Source organism: Zootoca vivipara, chromosome 17, assembly GCF_963506605.1.
Source record: "Zootoca vivipara chromosome 17, rZooViv1.1, whole genome shotgun sequence".
NCBI classification, from domain to species: Eukaryota; Metazoa; Chordata; class Lepidosauria; order Squamata; family Lacertidae; genus Zootoca; species Zootoca vivipara.
The window spans coordinates 38263898-38283903 of NC_083292.1; the positions used below are offsets into that span (position 1 = coordinate 38263898).

The 20006-nt window shown below is 47.7% G+C and overlaps 1 protein-coding gene across 1 annotated transcript in view; it reads left to right on the plus strand.

Annotated features, from left to right (window-relative positions):
• Nucleotides 1-20006, plus strand: part of LOC118076294 (unconventional myosin-Ie) — a 44606-nt gene that overhangs the window by 16753 nt on the left and 7847 nt on the right. The window contains exons 6-23 of the mRNA XM_035098944.2: nucleotides 488-577; nucleotides 2230-2361; nucleotides 3629-3763; nucleotides 4521-4653; nucleotides 5595-5791; nucleotides 6849-6929; nucleotides 7322-7408; nucleotides 7945-8031; nucleotides 9120-9287; nucleotides 10330-10415; nucleotides 11868-11949; nucleotides 12278-12384; nucleotides 13482-13580; nucleotides 13872-14016; nucleotides 14631-14745; nucleotides 14941-15110; nucleotides 17851-17996; nucleotides 18965-19111. Of these exons, the coding sequence (XP_034954835.2) occupies nucleotides 488-577; nucleotides 2230-2361; nucleotides 3629-3763; nucleotides 4521-4653; nucleotides 5595-5791; nucleotides 6849-6929; nucleotides 7322-7408; nucleotides 7945-8031; nucleotides 9120-9287; nucleotides 10330-10415; nucleotides 11868-11949; nucleotides 12278-12384; nucleotides 13482-13580; nucleotides 13872-14016; nucleotides 14631-14745; nucleotides 14941-15110; nucleotides 17851-17996; nucleotides 18965-19111 (2207 nt within the window). The remainder of the gene's footprint in view (nucleotides 1-487; nucleotides 578-2229; nucleotides 2362-3628; nucleotides 3764-4520; nucleotides 4654-5594; nucleotides 5792-6848; nucleotides 6930-7321; nucleotides 7409-7944; nucleotides 8032-9119; nucleotides 9288-10329; nucleotides 10416-11867; nucleotides 11950-12277; nucleotides 12385-13481; nucleotides 13581-13871; nucleotides 14017-14630; nucleotides 14746-14940; nucleotides 15111-17850; nucleotides 17997-18964; nucleotides 19112-20006) is intronic.

Genomic DNA, 20006 nt, shown 5'->3' on the forward strand with positions numbered 1-20006 from the left:
AACCAAGCCTTATGAGGAATGGTTGAGGGAGCTGGGTATGTTTATCCTGGGGTGGGGGGAAGGAGACTGAGAAGAGATGTGATAGCCATCTTCAAATATCTGAAGGGCCGTGTCACATGAAAGATTGAGCAAGCTTGTTTCCTGCTGCTGTAGAGCGTAGGGCCCAAACCACTGGATTTAAGTGACAACAGAAAAGGAATCAGATTAAACCTTGGGAAGAACTTTCAGAGGAACAGACTCCTCAGAAAGTGTTAGAGACTCTCCTATATTGTAGATCTTTAAGCAAAGGTTGGGTGGCCATCTGTCATGGATGCTTTGGTTGAGATTCCTGCATTTCAGGGGGTTGGACTAGATGCCCCTTAGGGTCCCTCCCAACTACGATTCTATGATGTTAATTGAGAGGGGCTCTTGCGTGCCTCAGGCAATTGTAAGCAAAGGAGCTGTGCCAGCTTTAACGACACCCCCTCAAACCCCATTTTCACCTCAGCACGTGAAGGAAATTATCCTGAAATCCAACCCGCTCCTGGAGGCATTCGGGAACGCCAAGACGGTTCGGAACAACAACTCGAGCCGATTTGTAAGTGCCGGGTCTGCGAAGCCGAGGCGGGAGATCTGTTTGTGACATGTGGGCTCTCACTGGGAGGTTTGGCTTTCCTGGCCTCTGACACCGCCTCCATGAGGCCTAGAAACTCAGCAGTGTCAGTCATTTCAAAAGCGGAAACACAAAACACAAATGGGCATTCTGGGGAAGCTGAATTTTTAGGCACCCAGTAAGATGATAAGGAATTGTGGCTTACACACAGTCCTGTCTTATTTCTGTGACCTCTTTAGTTAGTCACCATCAGAGATAAAAGACATTCTCTAACAACCCCCTCCTTTCAGATGCATATTTGACACCTTTTTACCCCCCAGTGCCTTTTCTGACTGATATTTTAAATCGTCGTCGACTGATTGCCTTCTTTTGGTGTTATTTTATCTGCATGATTATTTGTGTCTCTTCTTTATATCTCCTTTTTTCCTTTTCCGTGGTAATTTATAATGTAAGCAGTTTATAAATTTGAAAATGAAATATAAAGCATATAAGAGAGAACCCAGAACCCTAACCCAGAGGTAAGGAACATCCGTGGGCCTCCCAAGATAGGACTCCGATTCCCATTACCCCCAGCTAGTCTGTTCAGGGGTGATGATGGGACTTGTCGTTCACCAACATCTGGAGTGCTGCTCATGTTCCCAGTTCCCTGCTTAAACTGCCATAATAACAAGTACAGTGGTGTGATAAAAGGGAAACTTAATCCCCCCCCTACACTGATAAGTAATAATAATTTATTATTTATACCCTGCCCATCTGGCTTGGTTTCCCCAGCCACTCTTGGCAGCTCCCAACAGAATATTATTAATAATAATAAAGTGATAAAACATCAAAGATTAAAAACTTTCCTAAACAGGGCTGCCTTCAGATGTTTTCTAAAAGTCAGATAGTTGTTTATCTCCTTGACATCTGATGGGAGGGCGTTCCACAGGCCGGGCGCCACCACCGAGAAGGCCCTCTGCCTGGTTCCCTGTAACCTCACTTCTCGCAGGGAGGGAACCGCCAGAAGGCCCTCGGCGCTGGACCTCAGTGTCCAGGCAGAACGATGGGGGGTGGAGACGCTCCTTCAGGCATATTGAGAAGGTATTCTGTTTCAAATCCCCTACAAACATCTAACTGGGGTTAATATGAGTCAAATGAACCCATTTCAACATGGCAGGAGTCACCAATGTGGTGCCGGTGGGTGTTTCTTGGGGGCCACAAAGCTCGCTACACAACACACACTCATCGCTCCCTTGGTTGGGAGGTGATGAGGCCGGATTCGTATTGCGAAAATTTCACGGAATGGAAGGAGGAAGTGGGGGAAAGGGGCACTCTGTCCCGCTTTCTCTCTCACCTCTATGGTTTTTCCAAGGCGAATTCTTTGACCCAGATCTTTTGGAACAGCGAAGGACAGGAGTGTGCCATCTCTCTGTGGGTGGGTGCTAAGCCGGGGGGGGGGGAGAGAAACAATTGGGTGGGTGCCCACAGCACTCGCTCAAATACCCCTATGACTCTATGACTCAGAGGTCTAAAAAAAGGTTGGTGACCCCTTGGCAAGATTTATTTTGTTAGCCAATGCAACAATGATTGGGGGTCGGGGGGGACTCGGGAAGCGTAATTCTAACAAAGTCCCCTTCCTGTTTGCCCCCCTCCCCCAGGGCAAGTATTTTGAGATCCAGTTCAGCCGGGGCGGGGAGCCTGACGGAGGCAAGATCTCCAACTTCCTGCTGGAGAAGTCTCGGGTCGTCAGCCAGAACCCAGGGGAGAGGAGCTTCCACATCTACTATCAGGTGAGGCATCAGGCCCAAATTATCTTACGGGAAGAGGTCATAGGGGTGTGGGTGTGTGTTTCGGTGTCCTTCGGAGCTAAAACTGGCATCCCCAAGCGTCAGGGGTGGCACTTGGTGGCCTCAATGGCATCCCCGAGCCACACCCCCTTGCCGGCTCTGCTTCGTGGCCTCAAGTGGTCTATCCTGGAAAGAAGCACCTGCAATAATGCCTCCCGCTTGCTGGGATGGAGAGATGCCTCTGTATGCAGGTATACATCTTTGACTTTTGCATGACTGGAATGTACACAACTGTACAAATGCAAGAATCATATTGTTCAACCTCTTTTCCCTCGACCTGTGACAGGGGGACAATGCTACTGTTCTACCTTACAATGTTGCTAGATGTTTACAGAGATTTATTGAACTCTTTTTTAAAAAATTTAATTTTATTTATAATTTTCAGATTCATACATTTCACTGGTTTTGCAATCATTTTGACGTTTCAAAACTTGACTTCCTTCCCCCTCTTTCTGCGGTTCCTTAAGTTTATTTTTGATATCTTCTGCATATCCAAATTAACTTAATTTCTTCATTTATTCATCTATTTTAAATATATACTCTTATGAAACCGCAGGTTATTACAACAATCCTGCCAATGTTGTTATCTATTTACAATTTATCTGTAAATATAGAATAAACCATTTTCATTCTTTTATAAAAAGTTTGTTATCTTGATTTCTTATTCTTCCAGTAAGTTTTGCCATTTCTGCAGATTCCATAAGTTTTTGTATCCATTCTTCCTTTGCTGGGACTTCCATTTTTGGGCAAGTAACATTCTTGTCGCTGTAGTAGCATACATGAAGAAGCTTCTATACAGTTTAGGACTCAGGCATCCCCAAACTGCGGCCCTCCAGATGTTTTGGCCTACAACTCCCATGATCCCTAGCTAACAGGACCAGTGGTTAGGGACGATGGGAATTGTAGTCCAAAACATCTGGAGGGCCGAAGTTTGGGGATGCCTGGTTTAGGTGGTTCTGTCCCTACAATTCCCAAGAGAAAAGCTTCTGGGTTTTTTAATGAACATTATGTTAAGCATCATTTTCATTTCATTGTGTATCGTTTTTTGAACTCTTAAGACATTTGTGCGGTTCTACGTTATAAGGTCGTTGTAAAGGGTTTGCAGAGTTGAGAGGTTTCTTGAGCTCTTAACATGTTTTGCATAGAAACAGTCTCTTTTTGTTTATTAATTACCTCTTTCCTTTTCTTTCCCTCCCCCTCCTCACTGCAGCTGCTGGAAGGAGCCAGCACAGAGCAGCGAGAGAATTTGGGTATCACCACTCCAGATTATTACTACTACCTCAACCAGTCGGCAGCTTACGAAGTCGAAGATATCAACGACCACCAGGAGTTTCAGGAGACATTGGTATGAAACCAAGGCTATTAAATGATCATCCACATTACATAAAATTTATATACCTCTTGTTCGTCAATTGGGGCGGTGAGCCCTTCAAAACAGTTTACAAAGAAGAAAATATCAGTTAAAAAAACAACTATTTAAAACATTCGAAAGATTATTTAAAGCTGTTCCAAACCAGATTAAAACACATGTTGAGCAAAGCAGTGATATTTGAGGGAGCAGGCTAGCCCATGACTTACCTCATAGGAGCCTACACAACACAAAACACTCTTGCTGTATTTAGGTTTTATTTTATTTGTTTTTTATCATGTACAGTATTTTGGAAATGCACATCCGGTTTTACTTTCCTTTAATTTTTGGGGGGCCCCCAAGAGAGTGGGGCCCTAAGCTATAGCTTGTTTAGCTTATACGTAAATCTGGCATTGCATATAAGTACACTGAGCTCCTTGGAGGAAATGCAGGGTGCAATTTTTTAAAGCAAAAACCAGTAAAATGAATGAAAATACAATCAAGAGAATGTTTTTTCCCTTGAGGGGGAGAAAAAATTGCATGTGTATCCCCTGAATGAAAGGGAATTGGCACATGCCAAGGAACACATAGCCCAGAATTTTGACTAGTCATCTGGTCCCCGTTTTTCTTCTTTAGCGGTTCCCCTTTGGTGTGGACTCCTTTTCGCAGAATCGCAGAGTCGGAAGGGGCCCCCAAGGGCCATGTAGCCCAACCCCCCTGCAATGCCATCTCTCTCTCTCCCTCCCATCTCCAGACAGCCATGGATGTGGTGGGCCTCTCAGGGGAAGAGCAAGCCTTGGTACTCCAGATCGTGGCTGGGATCCTCCACCTGGGCAACATTACTTTCCAGGAGTCGGGCAATTACGCCATGGTGGAGAGCGAGGACTGTGAGTTGTGGGGCTGGCTGGGGGGTTTCAGCAGGGGCTGGCTCCCCTTGGGACTGGTAGGGTGGAAGGCAGGGAGTCCAACAGTAGGGGGCGCCAGGGCCAAAGATTTGTGGCGGCACCTAATTCGATGCCTAGAAAGTCCAGGCAGAGGCCTTTCTCATAGTTGCATCAACTATTTACACAGCGGAGTTGCCATAAAGTGCATTTTATCTGCTTGTGTGTATGGGGGGGGGGGCAGACTTGTCCTTCAAATACGCCCTCTTGTGGATGTGTTCTGCATTTACCTTGTTTTATCAAGCCCTCGAACGTGTGAAGGACTCATCGAGGGAAGGGTGCCTCTCATGTGCAGAGTGCCCTTCTTTCTCCCACACCTCTGAGACAATATCTTTCCTATGTGGCCAGGTAAAGCAGCCCACTCGGGGAGCTGTAGCTTGTTATGGGAGCTGCTTAAGAGTTGTTTGTAGGCCCCCTGACCGAGTTACAATTCCCAGAACGATTTAACAATTGACCTCCCCCCACCTTCCCAGGGAACTCTGGGAATCGTAGCTCCATGAGGATGAATAGGGGTCTCCTCCTAACAACTCCCGGCATCCAAAACAAACTTCGTTTCACAGGAAGCCCTGATTGTTTAAAGTGGGATGATACTGCTATAAATGCAGTGTGGATTTTATTTTAAATTTTGAACAGCACCATGCTGTGACTTCCTCAGGAAAACAACAACAACTGTCGTTTGTTAAGAGTGCTTTCCCCCTCACAGAGCTACAATTCCCAGAATTCCCTGGGAAGAGGAGCTGCTCGCTAAACCAGCCCCAGCACCCTTAACAAACTACGGTTCCCAGGGTTCTTCGTGGGGAAGCCGCGACTGTCGAAAGCAGGGTGGCAGTGCTCTAAATGTGTGCCACGAAAACAACTGTGGCAGCGAAGTCCCCTCTCTCCCCCAGTTCTGGCTTTCCCATCGTACCTCTTGGCCATCGACCAGCAACGCCTCAAGGAGAAGCTGACCAGCCGGAAGATGGACAGCAAGTGGGGCGGGCAGCAGGAGGTCATTGACGTGACGCTGAACGTGGAGCAGGCCAGCTTCACCCGTGATGCCCTCTCCAAGGCCCTCTATGCCCGCCTCTTCGATTTCCTGGTGGACGTGAGTTTGGGGGCTAGGCACCCAATAGGGCAGCGGGGTGGGTGGGGGCATTGTGAGAAGGGCCTGTTCCAAAGACCCACGCGGGTGGCCACGTTGTCACCTGGGTCTCCAGCCTGTGGTGATTTGACTTCTGTCCAAATGTGTGGTAAAACCTGAATGTCTGCGTCTTTTAAAACCAACTTGTGTGGCTTTAAAAGAAGATTGGACACAATTCACAGGGGCTAAGGCTGCCGGGGACTACTAGCCGCAATGGCTGTGTTTTGCTCCGTTGACGGAGACAGGGTTCCTCTGAATAATGCCAGTTGCTGAGAATCACAGCAGGAAGGGTTGCTGTGGCACTCGGGTCCTGCTTACGAGTTTCCCCTTGGGGGCACCTGGTTAGCCACTGTGAGAGCAAGACGCAGGGCTGGATGGGTCCATTTTGGGCCGGTTCCAGCCGGCTCGTCTTATGGTCTTAGTCCACAGCTTCTGTTTTTGAACGCTTCCTTTTTCAAGTCCTCCCTGCAAGTAGAAAACAAGCATGGCAAGGTATTAGAAAGGTTCATCCTGATGTGTGAGATTTCTACATGCAGGGAGTTTTAAAATTATTATTCTTATTCTTATTCTTATTCTTATTATTCAAAAAATGGACACCTCTTGCCTGCCAGGTGAGGTGTTGCCACAAACTGTGCTGCCTCGTTTGGCGAAACGTTCAGACCAGTACAGCTTGCTGCCGAGTGCCAAAAAGTTGTCCTGGTCTCCCAGACCCTAGCCTGGCACTCTTAACCACTGCACCACACTGACTGGATTTATCCTCTTACATGAACACACCATCAGCAACATCATACTTTACCTCTGGCTGCAATACCCAGCCACTTGCAATCCTTTTTTAAAAAGAGAAGACCCAAATTTTCCAACTCCTGAATGGTTGGATTGTAGGTGATGCCTGAAAACTGAGCGATGTTTGTGCAAAACACAACTGGTTATTTAGATTGGGTGGTGAAAACTTGGCTTATTTCATGAGATCTGCCCTCTTTCTCCCTCTTCCCTTCTGTCCACTGCTCTTATTTGCTCTCAGGCTGTCAACAAGGCCATACAGAAAGACCGCCAAGAATACAGCATCGGGGTTCTCGATATCTACGGCTTTGAGATCTTCCAGGTAGTATAAAAAAAAGGAAGTAGCAGATTCCCCTGAAATGTGGAGCACAGTCCTCCTCCCCCAATAAACTGTGCTGTGCACCCACCATTCATTTCAGTGGCTTCTGCTTGAAAAACTGCTCTGCTTGCCTGCCTATTTCCCCCAAGGAAAGGAACAAGCAAATATAATAACTAAATAAGATATATGCACATTTTTTGTACAAGCTGGAGGCAGGCGCAGAAACCAGGGATTGTTCCAACTGAGTCTCGTTGATGGAGGGTTGAGAAGCTAAAGTCAGGGCAGTGATGCCCAGCATTTCTATCTGTCCGTCCCCCTCCAACCCAAATATCCGATTTCCCCTCCTGCGACTCTTGAGTTTTTCTTGACAGCCCCTTCTTTCTTCCTCGCTGCAGAAAAACGGATTCGAACAGTTTTGCATCAACTTTGTGAACGAGAAGCTGCAGCAGATTTTCATCGAGCTGACGTTGAAGGCCGAACAGGTGAGAGAGACCAGCGGTTGTGTTTTCCAAGCCAGTTGGTGTTTGTTTGGTGTAGGAAGTGAAATGAACAAGAGATCTCCTTAATTGATTGGATCACCCCCCTAAATAGATCGCGGGTTCTTTTGAGCGGGTCCTGTGGCTTGTTTTTCAATGTTGCATAGTGGCTCATTTCCAGATGACTGTTATATGCCCTACAAGGAATCTCCACATTATGGCGATCATTGAGAGATGTTGTCGGCCTCCACTTCCCATCAGTCCCAGCCAGTTTGGGGATGATGGGAGTTTTAGTTCAGCAGCATCTAGAGGGCCATCTCTACTGTAGATAGCACCTATTGGCCAGTGTCTGTAATGTCATTCACACACAGTCCCAGGAGCAGTTTAGTGCTGATGGAAAGTGTGTGTGTGTGTGTGTGTGTGTGTGTGTGTGTGTGTGTGTCTGTTGTGCAAATTTAGCCCCTCGTCCAGCCACTCATTTGTCCCATCCCTTTCCCTGTTTCTCTTCTCCCTTCCCACAATCCCCCTCTTCCGACCCACAGGAGGAATACGTCCAGGAGGGCATCCGCTGGAACGCCATTGACTACTTCAACAACAAGGTCGTGTGCGACCTCATCGAGAACAAAGTGGTGAGTGGGGAAAAGTTGAAAGAGCAGCCTCGCCACTTCCTGCAGCCCTGGGTTCATACTTGCCTGAACTGTTGCCTCTCCCCTCAAAGAACCCTCGAAGTTGTTGCTGGGCAAGGGTGTGACTCCTGTTATAGAGATCCTTTTTGGGGTGCAAGTTTACTTGGGGGGGGAATAGGGTAGAAAACACCAGAAGAAAAACAAGCCTGTCAGCTCACACTTAGCAATAGAATAAGCATCAGTTCATCCATCTTCGTTTACAAATACAGATTGATACGTATGCTATCCAAATGTCCAAACAGGTATGCAAGCGAAAGGGGTGCTTGTACATCCAATTTGGTGGCTGCCTCCTGCAGCAATGAGTTCCACAGATTCACTCTGCCCTGCACGACTAAGTTCTGTCTTTTATTTGTCCCGAATCTCCCAACGTTCGGCTTCATTGGATAGCAGCCACGTGAAGCCGCCCTGGGGGGACTTTGGGTCAGTCGCCCTCCCTCGCAGGGTTGTTGTGAGGATAAAATGGAGAGGGAGAAGTTTACACTTGGCACCTTGAGCTCTTTTTTTGGAGGGGGAAGGGGGAATATAAATGCAACATATATATATTAATACTACTGATGATATCTCCTGCCAACCTAGCAGTTCGAAAGCACGTCAAAGTGCAAGTAGATAAATAGGTACCCCTGCAGCGGGAAGGTAAACGGCGTTTCCGTGCGCTGCTCTGGTTTGCCAGAAGCGGCTTAGTCATGCTGGCCACATGACCTGGAAGCTGTACGCCGGCTCCCTTGGCCAGTAAAGCAAGAGGAGCGCCACAACCCCAGAGTCGTCCGCGACTGGACCTAATGGTCAGGGGTCCCTTTACCTTTACTGATGATATCATTGTTATGTATGATGTTATGTAATAACTATTATGATATAATTATACTAATTGATAATAATTGTTATATATCAACGATATATCGAATATGCATATGCGCACAACCAAAAACAATCCCCCATCCCAATTAATTCAGCTTCTAGCCTCCTCTTATTTATTTATTTTCTCTTTCCCTCCTCCTTACCCCCTGCCCCCCTGTTGCTGCGCACACTCCCAGAATCCTCCGGGGCTGATGAGCATCCTGGACGACGTCTGCGCCACGATGCATGCCAAGGGCGAGGGGGCCGACCACACCCTCTTGCAGAAGCTCCAGACGGCCCTGGGGACCCACCCTCACTTTAACAGTTGGAACAAGGGCTTTATCATCCACCATTATGCCGGGAAGGTCAGTTCCCCCCTAGGAGGGGAATCTGAGAGGGAAACAGTGGGTGGGTCTCCCCTCCTCCCTCATCCACAGAGCTGTGCATCTTTTTTAAAACAACAACAACAACAACAACATTTAAACAGAGCCGAAAGACAGCTCTGAACAACGTCAAGCAACACATGGATAATAATGTACTCACAAAATATTTATAACATTATGTTGTTTCACAAATCGTAAGCAGAAACTATGTCACCCTTGCACCCAGTCATAAATAATAGGAGTCAAATAAATGTTCCATGAATGGAATTAGAAAGCGTAGTCAGTCAGTATCAGAGAATGCTGAAATGGAGGCAAATTGCCTTTCAACGGTCAAAACCCTGCCGACGTGCCGTGATAGGTGCTCCCAACGTAGAACAGTTCCCCCAGATAATGGTTTCAAAAACGATTCTTCGTCAGCTGACAATGATACAAAATAAAGTCCGTTACATTCAAATGCGACACAGAAATTGAAATGACAGGCCTGCATACATACAACTAATAGTGAATAATAATAAATAGATACCAAATGAGTTGTCCCTACAGGTACTTCAAATAGCAATGGATCAGCAGTCACTTAACAATGTAGAAGGCTGATACTATTAGCAGAACCCTAGTGGCATTATAAAGGCTACCCACAGGTATATTGAATCGCAAACAATTGCAGAAAATTTAAAGAAAGGGAAAGGCGGGCAGTTGGTGGCTGTCACTGCGTCCTGTGAGACATCTAGCCCACTGACTCGGAGATGCTGTCAAGGGTTGAAACTGGGACCTTCTGCATGCCAAGCAGCTGCACTAACCACTTGAGTTTTGTCTGCCCTTCTGCTGAAAGTAAAGCAAGATCCTGGTCCTCATGGTCTGAATAAATCAGGAGGATGGGAAGCTGCCGCCTCCTGAGTCAAATCCTTGGTCCATCCAGTTCAGTTCATCATTGTGGAGGGTAGGCAGGGTACCCCCTCTCCTCTGGGAATCTGCATGTAACTGCAAAGTCCAGCAACCTGAGCCGCTTTCTTCCCGGGTGCTGCAGGTCTCGTACGACGTGAACGGCTTCTGCGAACGGAACCGCGATGTGCTCTTTACGGACCTCATTGAGCTGATGCAGAGCAGTGAGATGTGAGTGGGGCAGGGTGGGGAGAAAGAACTGGTGCCCCTCGAAAGCAAACCTCCAGCCCCCTTGCAACAAAAATTCCTTCCTGGCACTCATCTCCGTCCCGCTAGCACAGGGGTGTCAAACTCAAATTCATCGGGGGGCCGCATCAGCAGTTTGGTCACCCTCAAAGGGCCGGTTGTATCTGTAGGACTATGTCTCCACTCTTTATTATCATAAATTATTGTCACTGCATTCAATTATTACTGTTTTTTTGTAATAATGTAAGTAATAACTAGCTCTGAAAGCAGAAACATAGTCAGAATAATGGCAAGTAGATATTCAAATGTACAATTATTGTACAATTTATTGAAAAATGATTTTTGGTAACTGCACTGGGTGGTGGAGGCTCGCTAGGATTTCATGCAGGACCTTTGCAGAGCTACTAGTACCTGGAGATGCTGGGGTCCTTCTGCATGCAGGACAGATGTTCTGCCAGTGAGCCACCACCCTTCACCAAAGGGACTGGCTGAGGTTGACTCACTGGAGCTGCTCTCCTGGTTCCAGGGTTTAAGGGCCAGAAGTATAAAGCAGCATCCTATGTTTCTGAGGAGAGGGAGAGGGAGGGGAGGGGAGGGGAGGAAGGAAGGAAGGAAGGAAGGAAGAAAGAAAGGAAGAAAGAAAGAAAGAAAGAAGAGTAGGAAATAAGGAAGAGAATAAAGAAGGAAAGAAAAAGGGAGAGAAGATGGAAAGGGAGAAAGAAGGAAGGAAGTAGAGGGAAAGAAAGAATAAGAATGAGGGAGAGGAAGAAAGTTGGGAAGGATGGAAGGAAGAAAGGAAGGAAGTAAGGAAGAAAGAAAGAAAGAAAAGAGGGAGCAGGAGGGAGAGAGGAAGGAAAGAGGTGAGAGAAAGAAGAGTAGGAAATAAGGAATAAAGAAGGAAAGAAAAAGAAAGAGGGAGAGAAAGAAAGAATTAGAACGAGAGAGAGGAAGAAAGAAAGGGAAGGGGGGGGGATCGCCGCCTTGATTCAGCGCCAGAAAAGAGCACGAAGGGACCCAGGGGCAAAAAGCATTTCCCCGGCCCCAGCTGTTTGTCGGTGCTTTGTTGGCGCGGCGCTTCAGAAGCAAGGTCCCACTGCTGGGTCCCGCTGGCTGGGGCGCTCGGCGGGCCACATGATGAGGTCTGGCGGGCCGGATTTGGCCCCCGGGCCTTGTGTTTGACACCCGTGCGCTAGCATGTCCCTTTCGGATGGCGTTTCACACCTGGAAGTTGCAGGTTTGAATCCCAGCTGTGTTAAATGTCTCCTAGATAATCCTCAGTCTTCCTCATCTGTAAAATGGGAAGATTTAAGCATGTCAGGAGACAGTGTTTGAAAGTGGTACAAAAACGAAGACCTTTTTTTGGTGCCCTGGGGCCACGTGAGCTGTTTCCTACAAGGAAAATGATGGTCCTTAATGTTTTTTTCTTGTTGTCCAAAGCCCATTCATCCGAGATCTCTTTCCTGATAACCTCAACGCAGAGAAGAAAGGGCGTCCCACCACAGCTGGCAGCAAGATCAAGGTAGTGTGGCTTGGCAGCGCATGTGAAGATAAGGGAAGTATATGTGTGTTTGTATATCCATAAGGGCTAGAATTCTCTGCTTTAAGAAATGCAATTGTGCAGCAGCTGCTACGTGAAGCTGCAGCAGAAAAAGAAAACAAGTGTTGGCTCCACTTCCCCGTCCTTAGGACCTGCCCTGAGAAAATCATTTGCGAGCTTGCTTATTTTTTCCTCCCTCCTCCCCATCCCTTTTCCTTTTGTGCTGTGACTTTTTTAAAAAAGGGGAAATTAAACAGAGCAAAACATTTTCTTTTCTTTTCACCTCCTCCCCTCTTGGGAAAAATTAAAGAGACAAGCCAACGACCTGGTCGGCACGTTGATGAAATGCACACCGCACTATATCAGATGCATCAAGCCGAACGAGACCAAGAGGCCCCGCGATTGGGAGGAGAGCAGGTGGGGGAGCTGTGGGGCACATGGGGCCTATGGGGTGGGGTCTTCCTGTTCTAGAGATGAAGAGTGGGAATGAGGGGAGACAGTACAGCCCCTCCAAAATAACACATGAAGAATAACCAGTGTAGCTGCAAGGCAAGGATGGCTTTTAAAGGGGATTAATGAAATTTGAGGAGTCTTGGATTCCAAGCTGTTCAGGGGTGATGATGGGGCCTGTTGTTCACCAACATCTGGAGAGCTGCTCAGGTTCCCACCGAATGAACCCATTTCAACATGGCAGGAGTCACCAATGTGGTGCCGGTGGGTGTTTCCTGGGAGCCACAAAGCTCCCTTTGCTCCCTATACAACACACACACACACACACATTGCTCCCTTGGTTGGGAGGGGATGAGGCGGGATTCGTCTTGCGAAAAATTCATGGAATGGAAGGAGGAAGTGGGGGGAAGGGGCACTCTGTCCCACTTTCTCTCTCACCTCTATGGTCTTTCCGAGGCAAATTCTTTGACCCAGATCTTTTGGAACAGCGAAGGACAGGAGTGTGCCGTCTCTCTGTAGGTGGGTGCTAAGCGGGGGGGGGGGGGAGAGAGAAGCAATTGGGTGGGTGGGTGCCCACAGCACTCGCTCAAATACCCCTATGTGCTCAGTTTGAGGAGGATGAGAAGCTTATTCAATATAATAGCTTTTTTTTAAAAAAAAAAAAACCCTCCCTGTCCAAGAGCACTATACCCCTGAATGTCACAGACAGTAGTGACAAAGGAGAGCTTCTTAATTCCCTGTTGCCCATGAAACAAGGTCCTGGGTCACAGACCTTCACTCGGATCCAGCCAAGGGGCTTTTTGCCTCTTCTGCTCTTTCTCCCATAAATTGGGAGGGGACCCCCAAACTCCTTTCTTCTTTGTGACATAGCCTGATCAGTTGTAACGAATGGCTCAGTGGAACCTCTGTGCCCAGGCACAGTCTATCTTTGAACAGCTGTTGCCAGAAGGTCAGGTAGTCTCCCCCCTATTTCCTCAACCTCCCATTTGATCCTGCAATGGGAAGGACGATAAGGGGTGGCTTTCGTTGTTCTTGTGGCCCTCAATTTCTGCTCCTTCCCCCAGGGTGAAGCACCAGGTGGAATATTTGGGCCTGCGGGAGAACATTCGGGTGCGCCGAGCCGGCTACGCCTACCGACGGGTCTTTCACAAGTTCCTCCATAGGTGAGGCTTTGTGCGCTGCACTATGTCCTTTCTGGGGTTGCCAACTGACCAGAGGAAAAGCCCGTCCGTCCTACTCTGCTCCTGCGCCTTTCGATGGAAGCTCAGTTTTTATGGACCATCGGGAAAAGCTTCCCCTATTGATGGAGACGAAGCCTTGGAATATCTGCAGGAGCAGCCGAGGGGAAGGAAGCGCCGATCAGAAGGCACTGGACCATTCTCGAAACCGGTTTCCATCCTCCCCACTTTCACCTGTACAAACCTCCGAAGGCACTTTCTCTCTCTCTCTCCCAGGTACGCCATACTGACCCCAGAGACATGGCCATTGTGGCGTGGGGACGAGAAACAGGGCGTGGTGCACCTGATGAAATCTGTCAACATGGATCTGGACCAGTTTCAGCTGGGACGGACGAAGGTCTTCATCAAAGCTCCTGAGTCGGTGAGGGCAGGAGGGAGGAGCAGCAGCTCTGAGGGGGAAGTCGGGGCGGAAGATGGCTGTGCTCAAGTTCCTTCTTTCCTCCCTCCCTCCATTCCTCCGTCCCTCCTCCTTTTCTTCGTTCCTTCCTTCCCTCTTCCCCCCCTCCCTCCATTTTCTTCCTTCCTTCCTTCCCTCTTCCCTCCCCCTCCCTTTTCTTCCTTCCTCCTTCTCCCCTTCCCCCCTTCCTCCCTCATCTTTCAAACTTATTATAAGAGCAGCCTTGTCGCTTGATAAGGCCAAAGGCCAGCCACTCCAGCCCCCTGTTCTCACAGTGGCAGACCAAACACCCCAGTGGGAAGCTGAGATGGGTCGTAAGTTAGTTCCAGCTTCCAAACATTGTCACACCCTCAAGTCTGAAAAGTTAAATTGGTCCCCGCCTGTTCCTGATTGGAGCGCATTTCATTTACATTTTTATTTTTCCAACTCTGCAATTCTGTGAAGGATAGCTGGGGGGGGGGAAACGGAAGCTCCTTCTAGAGTCTGCTGACTCCTTCCTGTTCCTCCGCAGTGCCACCACAATTGATCTCCCTCTCTTCTCCCCTTCCCTCCTTCTCCTGCCCTCTCTCTTTCTCCAGCTTTTCCTCCTGGAGGAGATGCGCGAGCGCCGTTACGACGGCTATGCCCGCGTCATCCAGCAGGCATGGCGGAAACACGTGGCCGTCCGGAAGTACATTCAGATGAGGGAGGAAGGTGAGCTGTTTTCTCCTTCCCCCAGGTTGACCCAGCTGAGCTGGAGCATTTTGTGTGTGTGGGGGGAAATCCCTCATTGCTCCACAAACACCCCAAAGGAGGAGCCATGTGACTACTGGGAAACTGTCTCTGAGCCTGCACAGAGTGCCTGACCGCAGCTAGGCCTAGCTTCTTTCTCACTTCTGTCTTCCAAAGCATCCAACATCATTCTGAACAAGAAAGAGCGTCGCCGGAACAGCATCAACCGCAATTTCGTGGGTGACTACATTGGCTTGGAGACCCACCCTGAGCTGCGCCGCTTTGTGGGCCGGCGAGAGCGCGTGGATTTTGCTGACACGGTTGTCAAATATGACCGGCGGTTCAAGGTGAGGTGTGACGCTGCGAGAGTCCTTCTTTGTGGTCATCTTTCTGCATAGCCTTGTCTTTCTCTCGGAGTCCTGCTCTGCCTCCCCTTTTGGACGCAGTAAATGCTGAATATTGTTGCAAGCATGTGCCTGAACCCACATGCGTGTCCAGCACTAATGTACTCATGCACACCCAACAAAGAAGTTTGGGATCTTCTGCTAGAGTTATGATGTGCATCCGTTTATGAATACATGTTTGCCCTTATCCTTACATCCGCCAAGAAGTTCTTACACAAAGGAATGCAGAAAGCTTGGTTTATTGGTTGAAATAGAAATCACAGAATACAACAGCGGTACCTTGCTTCTCAAACTTAATGCATTCCAGAATTCTGTTCCAAAACCAAAGCGTTCCAAAAACAAGGTGTGCTTTCCCATAGTTGTTGTTTAGTCGTTTAGTCGTGTCCGACTCTTCGTGACCCCATGGACCATAGCACGCCAGGCACTCCTGTCTTCCACTGCCTCCCACAGCTATGTCAAACTCATTTTCATAGCTTCGAGAACACTGTCCATCCATCTCGTCCTCTGTCGTCCCCTTCTCCTAGTGCCCTCCATCTTTCCCAACATCGGGGTCTTTTCCAGGGAGTCTTCTCTTCTCATGAGGTGGCCAAAGTATTGGAGCCTCAGCTTCAGGATCCGACCTTCCAGTGCAAAATGGATTCATCCATTCCAGACTTTTAAAAACAACCCCTAAAACAGCAATTTAACATGAATTTTACTATCTAACGAGGCCATTGCTCCATAAAATGAAAGCATTAATCAATGTTGTTGTTGTTTAGTCATTTAGTCGTGTCCGACTCTTCGTGACCCCATGGACCATAGCACGACAGGCACTCCTGTCTTGCACTGCCTCCCGCAGTTTGGTCAAACTCATGTTCGTAGCTTCGAGAACACTGTCCAACCATCTTGTCCTCTGTCGTCCCCTTCTCCTAGTGCCCTCAATCATTCCCAACATCAGGGTCTTTTCCAAGGATTCTTCTCTTCTCATGAGGTGGCCAAAGTATTGGAGCCTCAACTTCACGATCTGTCCTTCCAGGGAGCACTCAGGGCTGATTTCCTTAAGAATGGATAGGTTTGATCTTCTAGCAGTCCATGGGACTCTCAAGAGTCTCCTCCAGCACCATAATTCAATGTACTCTCTCAAGAGTCTCCTCCAGCACCATAATAGCAATGTACTGTGCTATAAAATAAGACAGTATTGTAGATGACAATACTGCACTGTATTTTTCTTACTTGCACTGATGATAGTCATTGTTTTGATGGGGGGCTTTTATCCATTTCCACAGTCACACAATCAATCAATCAATCAGTAGCTGAACTGGGTTCCACACAGTAACAAAAACAAATTAACCGACAAAGCCTCAAGAACAAAAACGCAAAATAAATAGCAAAAACAAAAGCGCCAAACTTAATCCGTTCTGGAAGTCCGTTTGACTTCCGAAATGTTTGAAAACCAAGGCGCAGCTTCTGATTGGTGCAGGCGCCCCGGAAACAATAGCTGACAGCCGCTTCAGACTTTCAGCTTCCGAAAAATGTTCGAAAACCAGAATTTCTGGGTTTTCGGTGTTTGGGAACCAAGGCCTTTGAGAACCAAGGTACCACTGTACTGTAAGTGCTGCTTCAGACAGCAAAATTACCATTTAAGCAAGCAGCAAATCCTACAATACCTTGATCTGAAGAGTGAAAGAATCCCTATTCCCATAAGCCTACGGAAGTGTGACAATTTTGCCACGGAATCCATACTTAATAGCAAGTCAAGAAATGAAGGAGAGGACAGGCTGTCCTAAGGTGAAGCAGGTGTTGGTTCTTTGCTGGAGCTTGGAGAGCTGACTAACCTTTGAAAATCTAGGGGGGTTTTGTACGATTTTTTTGCCAATGCATTCTAATGCATTTAGAATTTGAGATGAGCAGTTCCCTATCATTCCAATAGTTTTATTGTTCTGTTGAATGTTGCCCCATTCCGGCTTGCTTCCCAATTTGCCCATCTTGCTTAATTAAAACACCAGCTGAAATTGATTGATTGATTAAATTTGTATACCTCCCTTCATGAAGAGATCCAAGGGCGGTTCACTGAATAAAATAGAAGGTAAAACACAAGCAGATAATTTAACGTTGTTTTAGTGGACGATGAGAAGACTGGCTATTCTTGCCTGCCTCCTGTTATCCCGTCATTATCTTGATAGCAACCACTCAGGTGTTTAGTAGATTTTAATGCTAGCTAGATTTACATATGCCGATCCTCATACAAAGTGTGGGGAGCTCAGGGTGTCTCCTGAATGGTTTCCAGCACAATTTTTTTTGAGATCAGACTGGTGCCAGGGTCAAGGAAGTTCCTCATGGAGGGTCTCTTGTCATATATTGCACTTTCCCTCATGTCATGATCTTCTACAGTAATAAACCACAGTGAAAATTCAAGTTGACCCACACCTGTTCATAACATCACTTCCTTGAATTGGCAGGTGGGGAAAGTTGCTCTTGAACTCAGGTCCTGCTTGCTGGGTTCCGATTGACGTATCTGGTTGACCTCTGCGAGAACAGGAGGCTGGACTGGGGGGGGGCACTGGTCTGATCCAGCCAGCCCTTCTTAATTTCTTACAGAACCTCCAGGCCCAGTGGCAGTCTATCTAGGTTCCAAAACTCTTAGGGACGTTTGGCTGCTATGAGAACCAGGCTGGATGTTCTTACTGCCCCCTTTTCCCTGCAGACCGTGAAGCGGGACCTGATCCTGACCCCCAAGTTCCTCTACCTGATCGGCCGCGAGAAGGTGAAGCAGGGCCCAGATAAAGGCGCCATCAAGGAGGTCCTGAAGAGGCAGATCGAGGTGGAGCGGGTCCAGTCGGTATCCCTGAGGTGAGGGACAACGACAACAGGCTGTGTGTGTGTCTTGGAGTTGTGGGGAGGCCGGAGTATAGGAGCTCCTCCTTCCATACTGAACAGGGGTGGCCCTCCAAGACTCACTGGAATGAATGGACACGTGGGCACGTTGATTTCATTGGGTCTGTTCTGAGTGTTACTGGCCACATTCACACCACTTATCTAAAGAGCTGTGATGCCCCCAGAAACAGCCATGGCTTCCCCCAAAGGCTCCTGGGAGATGTAGTTTAAAGGTGATGAGAATTGATAGGAGACACCCCACTATTCCGCCGACAGAGCTACAATTCCCCGAGGGGTTTAACAATCAACCCCTCTTCCTGGGGGATTCTGGGAATTGTAGCTCCGTGAAGGGAACAGCACCCTTAACAAAACGACAGCTCCCAGAATCCTTCAGGGGAAGCCATATGACAGTTTAAAGTGGGAATCACCGTGCTTTAAATGTGACGGCGGCCTGACTCTGGCCTGAATGCGCCCTTGATGTTGATAACATTCTTAAGGCTTATTTGTTTCCATCCGTTTCTTTACAGTATTAGTATTTTAAAATTGGCATAACCCACCCTGGGATGTTACAGTGAAACTGAAATAAGAATAATATAGTTCCAGGATCAGAGGCAATTTGCTGGATATTAGTTGGTGGGAATCGCAAGAAAGGAGAGCGCTGCTGAGTTTGGGTCCTGCTTGCGGACTTGGCCCCCTGGGAGGACAGGATTGCTGGACTAGGTGGCCTAGCTACAGGGCTCTTCTGGTGTTATGATGGAACCTCCAGTCCAGAGGCAGTCTACCTCGATTCCTAGGTTCTTAGGGGCGTTTGGGACACTGTAAGAACAGGGTGCTGGACTAAATGGGTGTCTGGGCCTGATCCAGCTGCAGCAGGCAGGGCTGTCCTTTGGCTTTTTAAAGTCCTTACTCTCTCTCTCTCTCTCCCCTGTATTCTCTCGCCCAAGCACCTTGCAGGACGACTTCATCATCATCCACGAGCCCCAATACGACAGCGTCCTGGAGTCCATCTTCAAGACGGAGCTTCTGAGCCTGCTCTACAAGCGCTATGAGGAGAGGACCCAGAAGCAGCTGCCAGTCAAGTTCAGCAACCAGTGAGTAGCTGCACAGCTCTCTTGAAAGTATTGGTCCTGTGGGTTTGGACAAGGTGGGGCCAGGTCGCCCGAGTCTCCACTTTCAGCGGGGAGCCTCCGAGAATGACAGCACAAAGGTGAGAGGGAGCCCTCACCTGTGGGTTTTGCTTATGGGGCTCTAAGATAGACTGTGCCTGGGTGTGGAGGTTTCTGTGGAACTATGACAACCCACCACTGAAGACCCGCAACTGCTTTTCTGGGTGATGCAGAAAGGTTGGGGGGGTCTACTTTTAACTCCTTGGAGGGAGGGAGGGAGGGATTAAAATACAAACATTCCGTTTGATCCAGGAGAGGGATTGTTCGAAATAAGCCCTGCAAATGGAATATGGGCCAGAGGAACTCATTGCTACTGCTCCAACTATGACTGTGTGTATTCTTAGCCTGTGGTCCATGGTGATTCTAAGCACACTTTTAACCATGAGAAGTAAATTCCATTACAGTCAGACTTTCATGTAAAATGATTAAGGAATAGGCTGTAAGTCAGTTCCGTTAATGTTTTATTCAGTATTTGTATTATTGAAATTGTAGCATTTGATGGTATATTGTAAATCACTTCGAGGATTTTGTTGTTTTTTTAAAAAAAGTTTTTTTTATTTATTACACAGACACACACACACATAGTAATAAACAATGTAAACAAGGCGCTTGGGTGAGATAATATAATGTAATAAACAAGCAAATTTGGTTTTTATTTATTTATTTAACGTTTTTTAATCCTACCCTTTCTCCAAAGGAATTCAGGGTGACGTGTGCTGTTCATGCAAACCCACCCCCATGTTATCCCCCCCCCATTATCCTCACAAACAACCCTGTGAGGTAGGTTAGGATGAAATATAGCGGGTGGTCCGAGGTCACC